General features: G+C 46.1%; 1 gene segment (V, D, J or C); it reads left to right on the forward strand.

The window, feature by feature from the left end:
• The window catches only part of LOC119961546, a 139,406-nt gene extending 121,011 nt beyond the window's left edge, over positions 1–18,395 (forward strand). The window contains 4 exon segments of the C gene segment in view: positions 13,866–14,165; positions 14,370–14,681; positions 15,943–16,251; positions 17,957–18,395. Coding sequence covers positions 13,866–14,165; positions 14,370–14,681; positions 15,943–16,251; positions 17,957–18,348 — 1,313 coding nt within the window.
• Positions 18,396–23,664: the final 5,269 nt, after the last annotated feature.

Here is a 23,664-nt window from a genome sequence, read left to right on the forward strand (position 1 = left end):
CATCTATTACTGTGCAAGACACCACAGCGAGAGGAACCAGGGCTGGACCCGCACAAGAACAGCTCGAGAGGGAATTCAGCAACTTGCACCTTAACCTGAAGGTCAGCACTTGATCCAAATGAAATATTAATGTCAGTGATCAGAGACAACGCACACGCTGCTTCTTCCATAACTAACACAGAGAAAATTAAACAGTAAAACCGAACAAACCAATCGATCTAATAGGATGAGCTTTTGCCTGTTTATATTTACTGTTAACAGTTTCAGAAATTACAGACCTGGATATAACCGGCGTTTTATTATTTCTGATACTTGGGGAAATCTATGTACATTGGGTTTTATAAACTGCTGTCAAATTGTAAATTAGATCAGAAGTAAACGTGTATTTGAAGTGAATATTGAGCGGTAGGACTGACCAGAGAGTGAGTGCAGTTTTTGTGCGGGTGTCTGTCACTGTGACTACAGTGGGTCACAGTGCTGTTGGCACAGCAGTTACTGTCAATGCAAAAATCCCCTCAGAACTAATGAACTGAGGCTGGCTCAGTGCTCGCTTTTACAATCCAACTTTATTCACAGTGATGTATTATTTATCTCCAGCACTGACAAAATGACAATAATTAATATGGGAAATCTGTGACAATTATTCACTCATTAGTTAGTGATTTCAATAACATGTTCATGTGTTACTCTGAAATATAAAACATTAGTGTCATTTCTGAACAACAAGCGACATCCACAAATACAATTCTAATTTAATGAAAATTCATTACAAGTTTACTTTGCCGCTGGTTTGTGAATATTTAAAATAATGGTGGATTTCTATCTATTTTGTGCAGGTGCGGTTATTGAATGGAGCAGTCCAGGGAATGTGACACTGTGACTACTTCAACTACTGGGGACAAGGGACCATGGTGACGGTGACTTCAGGTAAGAACTGTTCCATTATTTATGAACTGTTTTACTTGAGTCTTTGTTTTACTTATTTTTTCTATTTTAACTATGCATTCGTTCACTGAATTGCGGGTTTGCTGGATTCTGTATTGAGATTTTGTTGTAATGTTTCATGTGATTCTGCTGAAAAAGGAATTAGTCTGCCGCTTGACAAAAGATGCTTCTGAGGGATTCAGTCCCTGGTTATTATGATTTGATGTTTATTTTCTGAGGATACTGTGTGGCTGGGTACTTTAATACCTAACGCCTGTTAAACAGTTTGGTATTTCTGTAATGTTTAATCTCGGTGACATCTGGTGGCTGCAGGTTTTACCACCTCCTGCACAAGTATTAGAAATCTAACCCAATATTCACAAAATATGCTGAAGTACACTTCCCGCTTATTGACAATGCTGATGATATTCTTCCATATTTCTGTTTGTTTTAATTGTTCATTCACTTGCTGAAAGGCGGATTTGGTGGGTTCTAGACTGAGATTTTCTTGAAATGCTGTTTGATTCTGTTGAAAGTGTTTGTAGATTTGAGCTGGTTCTCCATGAGACGAAATTCAGCCCCTCGGTGATGTAATTTGGTATTTTTTCTGCTCAGGAGTTTCTGTCTGGGTGATTTTGAATGAGTAAAATTTGTGAAACGGTTCTTGCGTTTCTATGTTCTTTGAAGTCGGTGATATTGAGCGGTTCCACGTTTTTTGAACTGAATGAATACAAGACACGTGTTTGAAACTGCTGCACGATTGTAGACAGAAAAGAGTCAGGATTTTAGAGTGTTTTTTTAAAGTGATGATTGCAGATTAAACTAAGCCACAGTTTAAAATGCTCTTTCCGAACATAATTTGTTCCTGCAATCATAGCCTGGCTTTACTTCAATGTTCTATCTTGGTGAGATAGATGGATGCAGCTTTATCTCTCCTTCCAACTGTTCAAATGCGTTTGAAATATGGTCCAATATGAATAAAATGTGGTAAAGTTACAAAAATATTTTGGACATACCCCACATACTCACAGTGATATTACTGTTGTTTTGTATTTCTATTTAGTTTGATAATTCATACTTTAGGTGGCGAACTGGTTTGCTGGATTCAATATTCAGATGTTTGTGAAATGTTACGTTTGATTATGTTGAATGTAGAATTGAGCTGCTTCTCAATGAAACGGGTTGAGTCCTTACGATGAGTTTTGGTGTTTTCCTGCTGAGGAGATAATGTGTCTGGGTGACTTTGAATAAGTACAATTTGTGAAGCGGTTTTCTGTTTCTTCGTTGTTTCTGCATTGTTCAAACTGGGTGACATTGAGGAGTTACACGTTTTCTGCTTAAATGTAGAAAGGTTTGGGCGTTTGAATCTCCTTGAAGCACAATGGTAGGGAGTAAACGCGGCAGGTTTCGAAAATAAAGAAAGGAATTAAAGATTTGAGAGTCATTTTTAAATTTTACCTAATGGTGACTGATTAAACTAAACCATGGTGTCATTAAGAACGCAATTCGTTACTGCAATCTGAAACTATTTAACTAAAACGTTTTCAAATTAGTGAGTAAAATTAATATAACTTAAACAATTATAATGACATGTTATAACCATATTATCCAAATATGTTTTCATATTAATATCATTAATGATCACTCGCCTTCCACAATTCTGCTGTGCTCTGCACACCATTAGCATGGCCGGAAAATTTTCTGGGCTGGGAATATTTTGTGATTATTTATGAAACTGTTTTAATAATAACATACTGATTCTACAGCACTGTTCAATTGCACAAGTTATATTTGAATTATTTTTTATTTCTCTGATTACGTTTGCAGTTACTTAAATAGGAGTTTTATATTGCAGTTTGGCAATTTATGTATCCGATTATTGTATTATTTATGTACAGAAGCTCGAATATTATCTCTTCACCGTCATTTGTGATTGTCTCTAATCTAATCATAAAGTGTTTCACAGAGGCGGAAGTCGCTGACAGTGCAGGAATTGTTCTTATGATTTTATCTAAATTGTAGGAATGTTCATACTGCTCATTGCTGGAGACACAGTAAAAGCTTGAAATGCAAAGAGATTAAGTTAATTACAAAAGGAAAATATTAGCTTTGCAAAAAATAATAACGTCCTATCTCGCATAGCTGTGCTGTACACAATATAGCATTATAGAAATAAAACAAATTACACAAGAGAAGAATAGATTATATCTGAGCCTCAAGCTTATTTCTTATTAAATCATAAATTGAACAAGAACATTTCTCCATTATTTTCTCATTATGTTTCAGTGCTGTAGAGGATCTAACTCAGTAGTTTTCATTACGTTTTGCACTCATTAATTAAGCAATACTTCAATAATAAAGTTAATCGAATTGCCTGAATGATTAAATCTCGGAAACACTTTTATTGATCACAAACTACCAGGGCCTTTATTGTTAGAGATATAGTTTCGAGTTACAACAGTTTAGCAATTTGGGAGTACCGCTTTAACAAACAGATGATATATTACACATGTCTGAATTATTCCATCCGATAATTTGAAGTTTAATATTTAATTAAATCCAAATTATTTAGCAAATTTCAGGCAGGAGCAGGTTTTGAATTACAGAGAACCATTTTTTATTATTTATATTAAACAGTACAAATCAGCTGACAGGTCAACTAATTGACAATTGGCAATAACTTGCAACGTGACATTAGTACTAACGAATTCAACATAAATTAATGCCTACAATTGAGTAGTACACTGGCGTGCCATAACAAAGCTATTGGAGAATGTTTAATTGTACTGAAAATAATTTAGAAAACAATACATTTATTTACTCAGGTTGAAGAGGTGGCCCGCCTCGATTGTTTTGTTGATAATATTTAATTAGAAAATTGCATCAAATCAGGTCATCAGTTTCCAATATGAATGTTTCCTGGTTTGTTTATTTCTTAGCAAACACTGGATCTCTGTCACGGACATTAAACTGCCCTCAATCTGTTATATTTAATGTGATCATTCTCAGTGATAATACATTGTTCCCAGTTCAGACAGACAGGAGAAATGGCTGAAAGGCGAAGGGAGTTTGAAATTAATATCAGTTTCATTTCAAAGAGGTTAGTGAATTCTTATTGTGGTAAGTTGACCATTTATCAATTAGAATCGAGCAGTTTGAATGATTCGTTCCCCTGTGTTTCAGAGTGACATTGGACATTCTAAGTACTCTCTCATCCACACACTGTTTCTCCCTCACATACTCCCTCTCTCCGACAAACCCGGACTATTCCTCAAACACACAGACACTCTCTCACAGACACTCTCACATACACTCTTCAAAAACACACAGTCTCTCTCTCACACACACACTCGGTCACCCACACGTACTGCCTCACTCTCTCATTCTCTTACATACTCACTGTCTCCAACTTTCTCTCTCTACAACTCTCCCTCACACACCAACAGACTGTCACTCGCTCTGTCACATGCACAGGCACATTATTCCTCTCTCTCTTTCACAGGCAATCTCCCTCTCTCACACTCTCTCTCACACACTTTCTCTTACAAGTTTTACCAATCTCACTCACATAAAAAATCATTCGCAGACACACACACACACATGCACTCTTGCACACATTATCTCTTGCACACACGCTCGTTCACACACATGCTCTGTCCCACACATCTCTCTCACACAAAACGCTCTCTCACATACAGGCTCTCTCACACACACACACACACTCTGACGTGCATGGTCTCTCGCACGGACGCTCTCACGCTCTCACACACACGCTCTCTTACACACACGGCCTCTCGCACACACATGCTCTCTTGTACTCCTGCTCTCTCACACATATATCCTCTCTTGCATACATGCTCTCTTATGCACATGCGCTCTGACACTCTCTCGCACACACTCTCTCACTCACTTACTCACTCACACTCATGTTTGCTGACTCACATACTCTCTCATGCACATGCTTTCTCACACACATGCTCTGTTGCATACATGCTCTCTCACACATATACTCTCCCACACATGCGTTCTCACACACACGCTCTCTCACACACATATCTCTCACACTCACGCTCTCTTGCACACACGCTCCCTCACACACATGCCCTCACACTCACATGCTCTCTCATTCCCGCTTGCACACACGCTCTCTCACTCACATGCTCTCTCGTACTCGTGCTCTCTCGCACACATGCTCTCACACACACATGCTCTCACACATGTTCTCTTGCACACATGCTGTCTCGTGCACACTTTCTCTCACACACATGCTCTCTCACACATGCTCTCTCACACATATGCCCTGTTGCACACATGCTCTCTCACACATATGCTTTGTTACACACTCTCTCACACACACGCGCTCTCACACACATGTCTGGCACACATGCTATCTCACATACATGCTGTCTCACACACAGTTTTGCGCACAATCTCTCTCCCGTGGACACTATTTTGCTCCCTCACACGCACATATGCTCTCGCTCGCACAAATACGCACAAAGGCCCTCTCACACACAGATATTCTCTGACACACAGAGATACTCTCTCTCTCACACACACTCACACATATACTCTCTCTCCCTCTCTCTTGATCCATCTCTCGCATGCATGCAGACACACACATAGACACAAACACACTCTCCCTCTCACACACACATACACTCAGACACGCACACACTTTCAGATACCCAGACGAGAGCGACTGAATCTCACATCAATAATAAAAATAATAATCTTTATTATTGTCACAAGTGGGCTCACATTAACACTGCAATGAAGGTACTGTGAAAATCCCATTTTCGCCACACTCTGGCATCTGTTCGGGTACACAGAGGAAGAATTCAGAATATTCAAACCACCTAACAGGACGTCTTTCGGGACTTGTGGGAGGAAACCGGAGCACCCGGAGGACACCCACGTAGACACGCGGAGAACCTGCAGACTCCACACAGGCAATGACCCAAGTGGGAATCGAGCCCGGATCCCTGGTGCTGTGAAGCGACAGTGCTAACCACTGTGCTACAGTGCCGCCAAATCAAGGCATCATTTTAACGGGTGACCTCGGGGAGCCCAACCAAAGAATGAATGGATGGGAATCAGGAGAACAATCTCCGCTGGTTGGAGTCATAACCAGCACCAAGGTAGATGGATTCCATTGCTGGAGGTTAATCATCTCAATTCCAGGACATCACTGCGAGACTTCTTCAGGGCAGTGTCCTCGGACAAACCATCTTCAGCTTATTCATCAATGACCTTTTCATCATAATGTCTGAACTGGGACTGTTCTCAGATGATTGCACCAAGCGCAGCACAATTTGCAACTGTGCAGTCACTGAATAAATCTATGTGTAAATAAAGCAACACGGAGACGACATCAGGTTCTGGCTGACAAGTGGTAACAGTCAAGTCACCCAATCGAAGGTAATGCCCATCTCCAGTAAGAACGGATCTAACCACCGCCCATTGACATTCAATAGCATTACCATCATTGAATTCCTGGAGGTTACCATGGACCAGAAAGTGATCTGGACGAATCATATAAATTTTGAGGCCAGAAGAACAGATCAAAGGTGAGGAATCCTGCGGTGAAAAACTCATCTCCTGACTCCCCAAAGCCTGTCCACCATCTAAAGATCCGCTGCAGAAGCTCATCATGTCTCCTAAGGCAGCACCTTCCAAACCCATGGCAGCGGCCATCTGGACAAGGACAGCAGACACATGGGAACACCGCCAACTGGAAGCTCAACTCCAAGTCACTCAGCATCATGACTATAAAATATATCCCCGTTCCTTCACTGCCGCTGGTTCAAAACCATGGAACTGACTCGGGGAAACCCCACATGGACTACACTGGTTAAAGAAGGAAGCTCGCCACCTTCTCAAAGGCAATGCGGGATGGAAAATAAATGCTGGCCCAGCCAGAGACACCTACATCACAAGAATGAATAAACAGAACACACTCTCCGTGATACAATATGGCAAGAATTTTACAGGCAGAAAAATCCCATTTGCAAAATGAAAATCCATTAAGTTGCAGGAATGATCATTGTCCCAGTTCTAAATTATTTGTGAAAAACGAAATTACATCGGCATTAAAGCAGCTGCCCAGTGATCTACACTGCTGTCTGACTGTACACAGCCGGTGTTACTGAAAGTATTAAAGTAGCTGCCCAGTGATCTACACTGCTGTCTGACTGTACACAGCCGGTATTACTGAAAGTATTAAAGCAGCTGCCCAGTGATCTACACTGCTGTCTGACTGTACACAGCCGGTATTACTGAAAGTATTAAAGCAGCTGCCCAGTGATCTACACTGCTCACTGACTGTACACAGCCGGTGTTACTGACAGTATTAAAGCAGCTGTCCAGTGATCTACACTGCTGTCTGACTGTACACAGCCGGTGTTACTGAAAGTATTAAAGCAGCTGCCCAGTGATCTACACTGCTGTCTGACTGTACACAGCCGGTGTTACTGACAGTATTAAAGCAGCTGCCCAGTGATCTACACTGCTGTCTGACTGTACACAGCCGGTGTTACTGAAAGTATTAAAGTAGCTGTCCAGTGATCTACACTGCTGTCTGACTGTACACAGCCCGTGTTACTGACAGTATTAAAGCAGCTGCCCAGTGATCTACACTGCTGTCTGACTTCACACAGCCGGTGTTACTGACAGTATTAAAGCAGCTGCCCAGTGATCTACACTGCTGTCTGACTGTACACAGCCCGTGTTACTGAAAGTATTAAAGCAGCTGCCCAGTGATCTACACTGCTGTCTGACTGTACACAGCCGGTGTTACTAAAAGCTGATCAATGTGGAGAATCAGAACAGGATGGATGGAGAACAAGAGGAGGAGGTGGGGGTGGTGGAGCCGAATGGAGGAGCCCCCAGCTCGGCTGTGGACAACAGGCAACAGGAAGTTGAGCCTGAGCAGAAACTCATCCAGAGAAACATCGTCCTAATGGGCTGGGAGAACCTGGGAATCATCACTCAGCCACGGTCACTCACTCACTCACTCACTCACTCGCCCTCACTCACCTATCTTCACTCATTCACTTACCCTCACCTGTCTTCACTCATTCACATACACTCACTCGCCATCACTCATTGACCCTCACGCACCCATCCTCAATGATAAACCTTTCCTTAACCACCCTCACACCCACCCTCTCACCCACGGTCACTCACTCATCCTCACTCACCCACCCTCTCTGACACATTCTCAATCACCCACGCTCACTCACGCACCCTCCTTGACACACCATCACTCACACACACACACCCTGACACACACACACTCACCCAACCTCCCTGACACACTCCCACCCACCCACCCTCCCTGACACACTCTCACTCACCCACCCTCCCTGACACAGTCTCACTCACCCACCCTCCCTGACACACGCTCACACACCCACCCTCCCTGACACACTCTCACTCACCCACCCTCCCTGACACACACAAACTCACCCACCCTCCCTGACACACTCTCCCTCACCCACCCTCTCTGACACACTCTCACTCACCCACCCTCCCTGACACACTCTCACACACCCACCCTCCCTGACACACTCTCACTCACCCACCCTCCCTGACACACACACACTCACCCACCCTCCCTGACACACTCTCACACACCCACCCTCCCTGACACACTCTCACACACCCACCCTCCCTGACACACTCTCACTCACCCACCCTCCCTGACACAGTCTCACTCACCCACCCTCCCTGACACACTCTCACACACCCACACTCCCTGACACACTCTCACTCTCCCACCCTCCCTGACACACACACATTCACCCACCCTCTCTGCACACACACACTCACCCACCCTCCCTGACACACTCTCCCTCACCCACCCTCTCTGACACTCTCACTCACCCACCCTCCCTGACACAGTCTCACTCACCCACCCTCCCTGACACACTCTCACACACCCACCCTCCCTGACACACACTCACTCACCCACCCTCCCTGACACACACACACTCACCCACCCTCCCTGACACACTCTCACACACCCACCCTCCCTGACACACTCTCACACACCCACCCTCCCTGACACACTCTCACTCACCCACCCTCCCTGACACACACACATTCACCCACCCTCTCTGACACACACTCACTCACTCACACTCACTGTCACACCCTCCCTGATGGACTCTCTCTCACCCACCCTGCCTGACACGCTCTCACTCACCCACCCTCACTCATCCACCCTCACTGACCCACCCACCCTGACACACTCACTCACACACCCTCACACACCCTCGCTGCCACACTCTCATTCATCCACCCTCCCTGACACACTCTCACTCACCCACCCTCCCTGACACACACACGCACCCCCACCATCACTGACACATTCTCACTCACCCACCCTCCCTGACACACTCTCACTCACCCACCCTGACACACTCTCACTCACGCACCCTCCCTGACACACTGTCACTCACCCAGCCTCACTCACCCACCCTCACTCACACACTCTCACTCACACACCCTCCCTGACACACTGTCACTCACCTACCCTCACTCACCCACCCTCACTCACCCACCCTCACTCACACACCCACCCTGACACACTGTCACTCACCTACCCTCACTCACCCACCCTCACTCACCCACCCTCCCTGACACACTTTCACCCACCCACCCTCCCTGACACACCCTCACTGACCCACCCTCCCTGAAACACTCTCAGTCACCCATGCTCCCTGACACACACTCACTCACCCACCCTCCCTGACACACTCTCATTCATCCACCCTCCCTGACACACTCTCACTCACCCACCCTCCCTGACCCACCCACCCTGACACACTCTCACTCACACACCCTCACACACCCTCCCTGCCACGCTCTCATTCATCCACCCTCCCTGACACACTCTCACTCACCCATCCTCCCTCACACTCACTCACTCACCCACCCTCACTCACCCGCCCTCACTGACCCATCCACCCTGACACACTCTCACTCACGCACCCTCCCTGACACACTGTCACTCACCCACCCTCACTCACCCACCCTCACTCACACACTCTCACTCACACACCCTCCCTGACACACTGTCACTCACCTATCCTCACTCACCCACCCTCACTCACCCACCCTCACTCACACACCCACCCTGACACACTGTCACTCACCTACCCTCACTCACCCACCCTCACTCACACACCCTCCCTGACACACTTTCACCCACCCACCCTCCCTGACACACCCTCACTGACCCACCCTCCCTGAAACACTCTCAGTCACCCATGCTCCCTGACACACACTCACTCACCCACCCTCCCTGACACACTCTCACTGACCCATCCGCCCTGACACACTCTCACTCACCCACCCTCCTTGACACACACTCACTCACTCACCCTGACACACACACACTCACCCACCCTGACACACTCTCACTCACACACCCTCACACACACACCCTCACTCTCCTACCCTCACTCTCCTACCCTCACTCACACGCCCTCACACACACACACTCACCCATCCGCATTCAACATCACTCACTCACCCTAATTGACTCATTCTTACATGCCCAACCTAACTCGTAACCCTAAATCACACACCCTCACCCACTCCCACTCGCTCACCTACCCCTATTCACTCACCCACCCTCACGCATTCCCACATACCCTCATTCAGTAACCCACCCTCACTTACACATTCTCGCTCCCCCTCACTCAAATACCATCACCCACCCTAATTCGGCCACACTCACTCCCTCACCCTCCAACCCACCATCGCTCTCTAATCCTCCCTCACACACCCACACTGACTCATTCATACTTACTCACCCAGCCTCACCTATTCATCCTCACTTACAAAGACTGGCACCCACCCTCTTCCACACGCCTTCACTCACAGATCCTCACTCACACACCCTCACTCATCCACATTCCCTCATACACCCTTATTCAGCCACCTTCACCAGACGCACCTACCCTCTGTCACCCACTACCACTCACTCTCATTTACTCCCTCAACCTCACTCACTCTTACTCACCCACACTCACTCATTCACGCACGCTAATTCACCCTCACTCACACACCCAAACTCATTCACTCACACACCCTCATCCACCCACATCCATCCCCTCACTCACCCTCACTCACTCAACCACCATCATACATATACCCTCGCTCACCCACCCACACTCATTCTCCGCCACTCACACACCCTGACTCACCCAACCATCCTCACTGACCTTCACTGACTCTCACTACACAACCTCACTCACCCAGCGTCATTCATTCTCTGCGTCTCACTCACTCTCCCTCACCCACCCTGACTCATTCGGCCTCGGTGACACAGCCTCACCCATTTACCCTCACTCAGTCACTCACCCCTGATCTCTCACTTACCAACATTCATACATCCTCAATCACCCAACTCACTCACCCATACTTATTCCCCGACCCTCACTCGGTTACTCACTCATCCTTTCTCACGCATGCTCAGGAGCGAGAACTGAAGACAAGTGGCGCTCGAATGTGGCTGCCTGACACGGGATTGCCGGGAGCCGGAGGAAAGTGCAGAGAGCCGGGGGATGGCGCAGAGAGCCGGGGGAAGGGGCAGAGAGTCCGGGGGAAGGGGCAGAGAGTCGGGGGGAAGTGCAGAGAGCCGGAGGAAAGTGTAGAGAGCCGGGGAAAAGCGCAGAGAGCCGGAGGATAGTGTAGACAGGGGGAGGAAAGTGTAGAGAGCCGGGGGAAGGGCAGAGAGCCAGGAGAAGGCACAGAGAGCCGGGGAAAGTGTAGAGATCCGGGGGAAGGGGCAGAGAGCTGGAGGAAAGTGCAGAGAGAGCCGGGGGAAGGCGCAGAGAGCCGGGGGAAGGGGCAGAGAGCCAGGGGAAGTGCAGAGCGTGGGGAATGAGCAGGGAGCCGGGGGAAGTGCAGGAAGCCGGGAACGGTGCAGAGCCGGGAGAAGTGTAGAGAGCCGGGGGAAGGGACACAGAGCCGGAGGAATGTGCAGAGAGCCCGGGATGGTGCAGAGAGCCGGGGGAAGGCGCACAGAGCCGGGGGAAGGCGCACAGAGCCGGGGGAAGGGGCACAGAGCCAGGGGGAGTGCAGAGAGCCTGGGGAATGAGCAGGGAGCCGGGGTAAGTGCAGGGAGCCGGGAACGGTGCAGAGCCGGGAGAAGTGTAGAGAACCGGGGGAAGGCGCAGAGAACCAGTAGAAAAATCCATGGAGTGGGCGATAAACGATAAGAATCGGGGTAAAGCGCACAGTGCTCAAAGGGCCCCCGGAATGTGTCAGGAACCGGGAAAAGCCCAAAGAACTGGGAAAAGTGCAGCGCACATGGGAAAAACACAATGAGCCGGAAAAAAATGCAAAGTCGAGGGAAAGTGCTGAGAGTCGTGGGAAAGAGCCGAGAACTGCTAGAAAGTGATGGGAGCAGGCGAATGGTGCAGAGATCCAGCGGGAACTGCAGAAAAATGGGGGAACGCTCAGAGAGCACGGGGGGGGGGGGGGGGATTGCAGACAGCCCGGTCTTAGTGAAAGGCGGAATGTGGAGTTAGCAGCACAATCAGCACAGCCAGGATCTTATTGAATGGGGGAGTCGGCTCGACGGGCAGAATGGCCGACTCCCGCTGTTCATGTTCATGATCCTAAAATTAGAGAATGTTGCGCTTACTCAAATTTAGAGTTTTGTTGTAATTATATTAATGTGCGTTCCGATGGTATTTTTCAAGCAAAGTCACTATTCTCTGGTTTGGGGAGTGGGGGTACTTACTCTGGGGCTTACTCAAATTTAGAGTTTTGTTGTAATTATATTAATGTGCGTTCCGATGGTATTTTTCAAGCAAAGTCACTATTCTCTGGTTTGGGGAGTGGGGGTAGTGAGGTGGAGAGAGGAGGGGGCATCAGTCAGTTTGAACAAAGGGAATTTCCCAAAACTGCAAAGATACAAATGAAGAGACAACTTCTTTATCACAAAGTGCTGTTGATTGTGACGTACACAGGTCAGTTAGCTGGATTGTGACGTACTCAGCTCAGTTAGCTGGATTGTGACGTACACAGCTCAGTTAGCTGGATTGTGACGTACACAGCCCAGTTAGCTGGATTGTGACGTAAACATCTCAGTTAGCTGGATTGTGACGTACACAGCTCAGTTAGCTGGATTGTGACGTACACAGCTCAGTTAGCTGGATTGCGACGTACACAGCTCAGTTAGCTGGATTGTGACGTACACAGCTCAGTTAGGTGGATTGTGACGTACACAGCTCAGTTAGCTGGATTGTGACGTACACAGCTCAGTTAGCTGAATTATGACGTGCACAGCTCAGTTAGCTGGATTGTGACGTACACAGCTCAGTTAGCTGGATTGTGACGTACACAGCTCAGTCAGCTGGTTTGTGAACGTACACAGCTCAGTTAGCTGGATTGTGACGTACACAGCTCAAAGTTAGCGGACGGCTGGTTCGTGATGAAGATCGATCCCAACAGCGCGGGTTCAATTGCTGCACCGGCTGAGGTTATTCATAAAGACCCCCATTCTCAACCTTGCCCCTCGCCTGAGGTGTGGTGACCCTCAGGTTAAATCACCATCAGTCAGCTCTCAGAAGGAGAGGGCAGTCTCCGGGACTATGGCCTCATTCACATTTTATATTACATGGTGGCTGAAATAATGGGGAAAACGCTCTGCTCCTCTCTTTCAATCCAGTGAACGTTACACCATTCAGATTACATCAAAATGTGTTTCTTTCGATAGAGACGGAGAATGAAATGTGGGTTTCTAAAGAGGGGGCAAAAAGTAGATGAATCCCAACGATAGAACTGATTGAAGATTCAATGTGGATGTATGATTAAATCGGTAAATGTTAGGATAGTACTAGTCAAATTATGAAATGCTTGGTTACTTATAAATCACGAATACCAGAGTCTAACTTGTTGAATGGGCCATTCTCTCCCAGCGACACCGTCTCCGCCCACTCTCTACAGCCTGGTCTCCTCCTGCCAGCAACACAACACCGACGGCTCCGTAACCGTTGGCTGTTTGGCGATGGACTACTCCCCAGAAATCACCAGCCTTACCTGGAAGAAAGATGGGCAGCTGATCACCACTGGAGTTAAGAAATACCCGTCAGTGAGAAACAAGAAGGGAACCTACACCCTGAGCAGCCAGTTAACCATCACCGAGTCAGAGGGGGGATGCAGCAAAATCAGCTGTGAGGTTCGACACAGCGGCTCAGACAAGAGTATTGAAATGCCATGTAAGTATTGTGGAACCTGTGACAAACAGAACCGCTTTGATTATTTAATTTACAACTTTGTTTATTTATGATACATTTATGGTACTCTGCATAGTTCTGATTCTTGGCGAAAAATATTGACTGCAGATAAACAGTTAAAACATAATAAATCATTTTATTTGTTACAAGATCTTCTGCAAGAAATGTTAACTTGTGTTTTTGAAGGTGGTGGAAATTACATCCATCCAAATGTTCTCCTCACCGTGAGTTCCAATGAAGAAATCTCAAGACAGAAATTTGCTACCATCGTCTGCTCAATCAACGATTTCCGTCCAAACTCGATTAACGTGAAGTGGCTGAAGAATGGACAAGCCATGGCTTCAGGAATTGTCACCTCTCCCGCCTGTGAAGTGAACGGGAACTTCTCGGCGAGCAGTCGGCTGACAGTCTCCGCTGGGGAATGGTTCAGCAAAGCGGTCTATACCTGCCAGGTCACTCATCAAGAGGTCACCCAAAGTCTGAACATCACCGCGCCTGGTAAGAGACACACACAGAGGAAACAATAAATCATCCTGCACTCTGATGTTAATCCAAATCAGGAATTTACTGAAGTTAGTAGAAAGCACCGAATAACTTTTAATTTACTGCCATGTAGTTTGTGTTTCATTCTGATGTAAGAGCTGCATTAGAATTGCTCACCATTCAGAATGTTATCAGTTATCAGTGGGCAACAGGGTAGCATGGTGGTTAGCATAAATGCTTCACAGCTCCAGGGTCCCAGGTTCGATTCCCGGCTGGGTCACTGTCTGTGTGGAGTCTGCACGTCCTCCCCGTGTGTGCGTGGGTTTCCTCCCGGTGCTCCGGTTTCCTCCCACAGTCCAAAGATGTGCGGATTAGGTGGATTGGCCAGGCTAAATTGCCCTTAGTGTCCTAAAAATAAGGTTAATGGGGGTTGTTGGGTTACTGGTATAGGGTGGATACGTGGGCTTGAGTAGGGTGATCATTGCTCGGCACAACATCAATGCCTGTTCGGTGCTGTACTGTTCTATGTCAGCAAAGAATGTTTCCCTCTACATTTAGTGAGTGAGGTGGACTTGATATCAGTTTTATTCCGAAACAGCTGATTATATTTCAGATGCAGTGGTGTCTTGAATCCTTTATTGATAACGGCTCCGGGGGAAAGTGTTGAAACGTTCATCCAACCTATTTATAAATTACCGTTCAAGACTGTGTTCCAGAGATCGGGAATTATGAATCTCATTGGGAATGCTGCAATACTGATTCATTAAAATGATACCGGGGCTAAACGACTTTCACAATAATGGTTAGCACTGAGGCCTCACTGTGCCTGGGACCCCGGTTCGATACTGACGCTAGTTGACTTGGTGGAGTTTACACCTTCTCCCCGTCTCTGCTGGGTTTCCTCTGCTTCGGTTTCCTCCCGCAGGCAAATATGTGCAGGTTAGGTGAATTGGTCATGCTGAATTGTCGCTGAATGTCCAAAGATTAGGTAGGGTTGTGCGGCTCCAGGGATAGGGTGGGGGAATTGCCCGCTCTTTCGAGGGTCGGTGCAGACTCCATGGGCCGAATGGTCCTCTTCTGCACTGTAGTGATCTATTATTCTATAATAGATTTCACAGAACACGCTGGTTTTCTATTGTATATCGAAGATTAAAGGCGGTCTTCAGAGGTTGATATTTTGAAGTTGCTTTATTCCCATTGAGAGAGTGAAGGCTGAATCTTGCTGTCCTGATTCTGAAGATAAAACTTGTGTTGATTTTCATGTTTTCATTCACAGATCCTTCCGTTTGCACTGATGCCTCAGTAACAATACTGCCACCGCCAGTAGAACAGGTCTTACTGGAGGCGACTGTAACCTTAACCTGCGTCATTTCGAATGCTCCCTATGGAGTCAACGTGTCCTGGAGTGAAGCGAAGAAGCCGCTGAAATCAGAGATTGCCAACCAGCCTGGGGCAGATACTGAGAGCGTGGTCAGCAAATTAAACATCTCGACACAAGCCTGGCTGAGTGGAGCTGTGTTTGACTGTGTGGCGAGCCATCAGGACCTGCCAACTCCTTTAAGAATTTCAATCCACAAAAAAATAGGTGAGCGGTGAGACTGAAGCAATAAGTGAGTCATTGTGTCTATTTCTAGTGTCAGTGCAGCTGTCAGTATTTAGCATTCAGTGTATTTATGGTCCATTCTGATTGGTAATTCCACTAACTAAATACTCTGGGCGTTTAGAGTTTAGGGGGGAAATTGATATGCACATGAATGAACAATGAATTGAAGATAGTGATTTTGGGTTTAGATGGAGCGGGACCATAGACCATAAGACTTAGGATCAGATGTAGGTCATTGGGCCCCTCAACACTGGTCCAGCCTTCAGTGAGGTCATGACTGATCTGCTGTGATAATCTTCAACTCCTCTTTCCCACCTTATCCCCATATCTCTTGATGCCTTTCCTAATTTAAAATATGTCTCTCTCAACCTTGAACATACTGAACAACCCAGAATCTACAGCCCCCTACGTTAAATAATTCCACAGCTTCACTACCCTCTGGGAGAGGAAATTCCTTCTCATCTCTGTCTGAAATGGGCGAATCCTCACTTTGTGATCCTGCACGCTGCTCTTAGACGCTCCCACAGGGGAAAACAACCTCTCACCGTCTATCCTAAGAAGCTCCTGGAGAATATTTCATGTCTCAAGTAGGTCGCCTTGATTCCTCTAAACTCCAATAAGTACAGCCCAGCCGACTTAACCTCTCCCCATAAGAAAATCCCTCCATACTCGGAATCAACCTCGTGATCCTTCTCTGGACTGCCTTCAAAACCAATCTGTCTTCCTTAGAGAAGGGCACCAAAACTATTCAAAGTATACCAGGTGCAGACTAACTAATGCCTTGTATAGTTTTAGTCAGACTTCCCCATGTTTATATTCTATTCCCTTGGAAATAAATTTCAACATTCAATTTGTCTCCATATTACCTGCAGAACTTGTTTTTTGTGCTTTTTGCACGAGGACCCCCAATCCCCCCGTTACTTCAGCTTTCTGCAGTCTTTCTCCATCTAAATAATATTCCGTTATGTTCTTCCTCCGACCAAAGTGTCTAACCTCAGATTTTCCTGCATCATATTCCATCTGTCAAGATTTATTCAGTAACTTAAACTGTCTCTGTCCCTCTCTAGATTTTCTGTAATCCTCACCACTTGCCTTTCTACTTTAGTATCTGCAGCCGTGGGAATAGTACATTCACTTATTAAACTCAGCTTTGATATTCATGCATATTACATCTACTGGTCCCCCTATCTCTAGCCTTCTTGTTATCACCTCAAAGAATTGCAATAAATTTGTCAGGAATGACTTACCCTTCACGAAGCCGTGCAGACCCTGCTTGATTATACTCTGTATGTCTAAATGCTCAGCAATTAAGGTCACTCGCCTATAGTTCCCTGTTTTGACTCCCTCCCTTTTGAATGAAGGTGTTACATTGGCAGTTTTCCAATCCACTTGGAGTAAGGTGGGAGGAACCTAGTGTGGAGTTTATACACCAGCACAGAACAGTTGGGCCGTATGGCCTGTTTCCCTGCTGTAAACTTTCTGAAACTTTCGAACCAACATCCGTAAATTCTCAGGGAAAAGGATTGTGTCCACCTCTGCTCCGAGCTGGGAACCCGGACAGATCCCAAAGTGGAAAATGGAAATCTTTAAAATCCAACACAAAACACATTTCTCTCACATCTAACCCGTGGTTCCATTGTCTCCGGAATTTTCCATTTTATAAACATTTATTGTACATTTTCTGCAGATCCCAATCTGTGGGAACCGTCCGTCTCTGTCCTCCTGCCCTCGGCTGAAGACGTCTCCGTTCAGAGATTCGTCTCCCTCAGCTGCTTAGTGAGAGGTTTCTCCCCCCGAGAGATCTTCGTCAAGTGGACCGTCAACGACAAGCCGGTGAATCCCGGGAACTACAAGAACACCGAGGTGATGGCGGAGAACGGCAATAGCTCCTTCTTCATGTACAGCCTGTTATCCATTGCAGCGGAGGAGTGGGCCAGCGGCGCTTCTTACTCCTGTGTGGTGGGACATGAAGCCATCCCCTTGAAGATCATCAACAGAACGGTTGATAAATCCAGCGGTAAACCCAGTTTTGTGAACATTTCCCTCGCTCTGATGGACACCGTTAATTCATGTCAATGAGATTCTATCAATTGCATTTCGAACTGAAATAAAAATAATAAAGGTTTTTTCCTCCAATTGTGATTTAAATATACAGCCGCTTAATTAATGGTGCTTCCACTTTGCTGATATTAGATCTGTTCAATGAGGCCCGGATTTCTACAGGCCTCAGCCCCAAGTCTGATACAACCAGTGCTCCCAGCACAGATACACCCTGGGTTAGAGACAGAGTAAAACTCATTCATTCCAGGATTCAGCAAAATATCTTCATTGACTTTCCTCCCGCTGAGGAGAAATCGGACACTTTCCCATTTCAGACAAACAAACCCATCACATTTAGATCTCGGTGTTCCTGCTTCTCTCATTGTCCATCCCTTTAAAATTAATGTCAGCTTTAAGTTGCTGTATCACACCCACTGGGAACTGAATTGAGGATCACACAGAAACATGGACCAACAATCACCAGTCAAAGAGAGGGGAAAGTGAAATTGTTGATCCACTGTACCCCCACTTCCCCAGCAAGGAGAGGGGAAGGGGCATTAATTCACACACTGTACCCCCACTTCCCCAACAAAGAGAGGGGAAGGGGCATTAGTTAACACACTGTACCTCCACTTGCCCAACAAAGAGACGGTGAAGGCCTGAGTAATCCACTGTACATCCGCTTCTAACAATGAGAGGGGGAGGGGCATTAGTTAATCCACTGCCTCCCCACTTCCCCAACAAAGAGAGCAAAAACTAACCCATTTTACCTCCACTTTCCCGACCAAATGAAGATGAAGGTGATGATTGAACTCTCTGTATCTCCACCTCCAGCAGGGAGAACCCAAAGGCAATTTGCTGATCTGTCCAGAGAGAGGGAGATTATTAACTCAATATCTTCCCAGTCCCCAAGCAGGGAGTTTGGAAGTAAACGGTTCTCTAGACTAAGAATTCAGTTACTGACATTAGAAGACGCCATTTAGCTTACTGGCTGAAGGCTTAAAAAGACCATCATGATAAAGATGTTCTTAAAGTATCTATTCATGCAACAGAATTTTTAGCACCCTTGTTCCTCTTATCCGTATGCTGAGACCGATTCCCCATAATCCAAATCCAGACTGGTGATTGACTTCTCCCTGGGTTTTCACTGTTCTCTCCTGAGGCACCTCCTTGTATTTTTGCATTAGGTCACCTGATGTCAGCTTGCAACTCACACAAAACACATTTATAAGCAGAAAGTTCAACATATTCTCCATCGGTACCAATAATACCCACAACTGGCAAAGCTACAGGCAGCTGATACAAATACACAGACAGATAAACAGACACAAACACTGCACATTCATGCACATAGACCCACAGACACTACACGTTCATGCATATAGACCCACAAACATACACACACTCACACGTAGACACAAACACACACATGGACACACACATAGAAACGCATGCATAAACATATACCCAGGCACAACGAACCACACATATTTTGACACAAAAACATACGCAAACGTGCGCAAAAATTCACAAACATGCACATAAACACAAACAAGCCCACATTTATACAGAGACAGGCACACGTACACATCCACACACACACACACAAATCCACACACACAAGTGGCTACACAAATGTACACAAACAGCCACATGGCCACACAGATACACAAACATATAAAACCAGACAAGCAGGCTGACAGAAGAATATTAAACACAAATGTAACCAATAACATGTACATTAGCAGAATTTCACGATGCCAGAAATATTTCCATTCAGAGACAATAATCCACATTAACACACTAATGGGCTCGCGCAGACACATAATAGCAGACTTGTACACACGCTAACACAAACACATATGAATAAACATAGAATCATCAATACACATCAATAGATAGTTATAAACAGCCATCAACGCATAAATAGCATTGCTGCCTCACAGCACCATAAACCCGGGTTCAATTCCAGCCTTGGGTGATTGTCTGTGTGGAGTTCCCACGTTCTGCCGGGTCTGTTCCTGTTTCCTCCGGGTGCTCCAGTTTCCTCCCACAGTCCAAAGATGTGCAGGTTCGGTGGATTGGCCAGGCTGTATTACCCCTTAGTGCCCACAACGTTAGGTGGGGTTACGATGTTCTGGGGACAGGGCAGGGGCATGCGTCCAGGCAGAGTGCTCTTTCGGAGGGTCGGTGCAGACTCAATGGGCCGAATAGCCTCGTTCGGCACAGTAGGGATTATCCGATGATGATTCTATGATGAAATACAGGCATCAACAAACACACACACACACAAACGTACTTATCCAGACACAAACATTAAGACACTGACATGCATGTTGAACGTATAAAGACACATTAACACTTTTATTACTGGGCAGGGAAGTATAAACTTATATTAACACAGGCATTAATATATGAACATAGATTTCAACACACAAACACACACAATATATACACATTGACAGAAGATAAACAAAGTTCACATGCAGGCGCTGACACACAAATACACGGGTCAATACTCATTGACACATGAACACACACAATGACACTTATAAAGACATCGGGACGCACAAAAGAAGAGTAAAGCAAAAAACGAATTTCGCATCTACACAGACACAAAAGATAAAGAACAAACACAAACGTCAGGCAATGGCGTCACGGTGGCATAGTGGTTAGCACTGCTGCCTCATGCCACCATGGACCTGGGGTTGATCCCGCTCCTGGGTCTGTGTCCCTGTGGACCTTCCCCGTGACCCGTGGGTCTCACCCCCACCACCCAAAGATGTGCAGGGTAGGTGGATTGGCCAGGCTAACTTGCCTTTAATTGGAAGAAAAAAGTTACAGAGATCGATTTCCGAGTGTCATGAACTCAACAGTAGATATGCAATGACAAATATATTAAAGAATGAATTAGCAGCGGGAGAAAATGAAACGAGAATATTACAAAACATATCCTGGATTAACAAACAATCTGATTATATTTATTGGGCTGTATCCTCGTAGATACCACAGACCACACCTGGACTGAAGACGATGAGGATGATAACGGGAACATCTGGACAACCGCTTCCACATTCATCACCCTGTTCTTCCTGAGCATTTCCTACAGCGCTGCAGTCACTCTGGTGAAGGTGAGAAGAGTCAATCCACTCACACTTCAAACTGACAGAAGCCGTTTAAAACCCCTAAATGTTTGATTGATTAAAAACTCTAACATCAATGTCCCAGATCATAAACATCTGCTTCATCATTTTCTCTCTCTTTTACAGATCAAGTGATGGGTTGACGTTCGGACGCTGTAGATTTCCCTCAGCTGTTTATTATGATCTGTGTGTGACACAAATACAATATCTCCTCTTGGTGACTCTAACAGTAAAATTCTCTCAGTTTATTATTCTGTATCTGTAACTGAGACAATCATGGACAGTATTTCTGCTTTTCAGTTTAAAATGTACAAGATAATTTTGGCAGTAATGTAATTGTAGCTCATAATTTCTCTCAATGTCATGTCTAAATAAGTAACTTACCTCGTAATTGAGCCCCTGTTCTCTCTCTCTTGTGCCTGTTACAGTTGTACATACATTTGGCAGCTCAGAGGGCATGTGTTCTGTTCTCACTGTGACCCTCAATCGTTATGTTCCGTTTTGTCAACATCAAAATAAACTTTTGTGTAATATTTTCTCTGAAATGTTAATAAATATTGAATGAAAAATGAAGAAAATAAGACTAATCTGAACTCCTTTCTCTAAGGCCCATCGGCACCGCTCCATTTCCCCGATTATAAAGTTGTCTCCCCTTTCCCAGACAGATATTTCTCACCAGGCCTGTCTGGGATGTGTCTGAACTCAAGGCCCCTCAGTGAAAGAGCCACTGCGCCACCAAGCGGCCCATCCGGGTTAAGGCACCTTCACCTTTGCCTTTTTATGGTAAACTCTTGAGACAGAATAGAACATAGAACATAGAACAGTACAGCACAGAACAGGCCCTTCGGCCCTCGATGTTGTGCCAAGCCATGATCACCCTACTCAAACCCACATGTATGTGTATGTGAATGATTTCACAGCTGAAGAATTCCACAGATTCACTACCCTCCGATGGAAGAAATGTCTCCTCACCTCTGTCCTAAATTTGAGATCCCTTCCTCTGAGATTATGCCCTCTGGTCTCAGACTCTCCCACAAGAGGAAACAAGATTGTTTTTCAGGCTGTGTAACTGGTTAAAGCTCTTTCCACAGTCAGTTCACTGGAACACTCCCACTCAGGTGTGTGTGGGTCTCGGGGCTTTTCCAGTCACACTGATGTTTGAAATCTCTTCCCACAGTCCGAACAGACAAACACATTGACAGTTTGTGATATTTAGATCCTAATGAATTGAGTGACTGTCAGATCTTGATGTTATATTTGGTTCGATTTGCCCAGCTGCCAATCCTCCCGTTCTAATGCCTGAAAAATAAGTTTATAAAAACGATCACTATAAGAATAGAATAGAAATTCACAACAGATCATTCTAGTTTCTATCAAACCTTCTTTCGTCTCTTGCTTTCCCCAACCATGTGGTCCACTCAAAATAAAATACCAAAATCAGCTAGAAGCCCCAACAAAAGTGTCACTGCCTGTGCGGAGTCTGCCCGTTCTCCCCGTGCCTGCGTGGGGTTTCCTCCAAGTGCTCCGGTTTCCTCCAACAGTCCAAAGATGTGCAAATTAGGTGGATTGGCCAGGCTAAATTGCCCTTATGTTAGATGGGGTCGATGGGTTACAGGGATAGTGTGGAGATGCTCTTTCCAAGAGCCAGTGCAGACTCGATGGGCCGAACGGCCGACTTCTGCACTGTAAATTCTATAATTGTATCTCGATGATTATTGAGTCAATCCGCGAGTCAGCCTGAAATCTGCCTCACAATGCTCGGGTGATTGACGGCAGCCCCGGACCAATAGGAAGAGGAGGGGCGGGACTGCGGACCGACCGGAAGCAGCTAGTCCTCCAACCAATCGGAGTGAATGAGGGGCGGGCCCGCTGTGATTGAAGCATGCGCAGTGTGTGTAATGGCGATGTAGGAGGACGTGTTTTTCAGATCGGAAATCGGTGAGAGGACTTTAACAACATGGAGGGAGCGAGAGATCGTGGGGGCGGGCGGAAACGTTGTGTAAAGTTGTTGAAATCGCAAACATCGGAAAGGTTTCCGGGACCCCGTTTGTACCGAGCGGAACTGCAGCTCCTCACGTTCGGCTCGGGTTAACGGCCGCCATCTTTATTGGATGTAAATCAGGGCGCATGCGTGTTTGTCATCTTTGTCGGGGCGATGTTTCAATGAGTGGGAGGAGCTTGTTCCCCATTGTTCAGAATGGAGACAACTTGT

The sequence above is a fragment of the Scyliorhinus canicula genome, unplaced genomic scaffold (genome assembly GCF_902713615.1).
Source record: "Scyliorhinus canicula unplaced genomic scaffold, sScyCan1.1, whole genome shotgun sequence".
Taxonomy (NCBI): domain Eukaryota; kingdom Metazoa; phylum Chordata; class Chondrichthyes; order Carcharhiniformes; family Scyliorhinidae; genus Scyliorhinus; species Scyliorhinus canicula.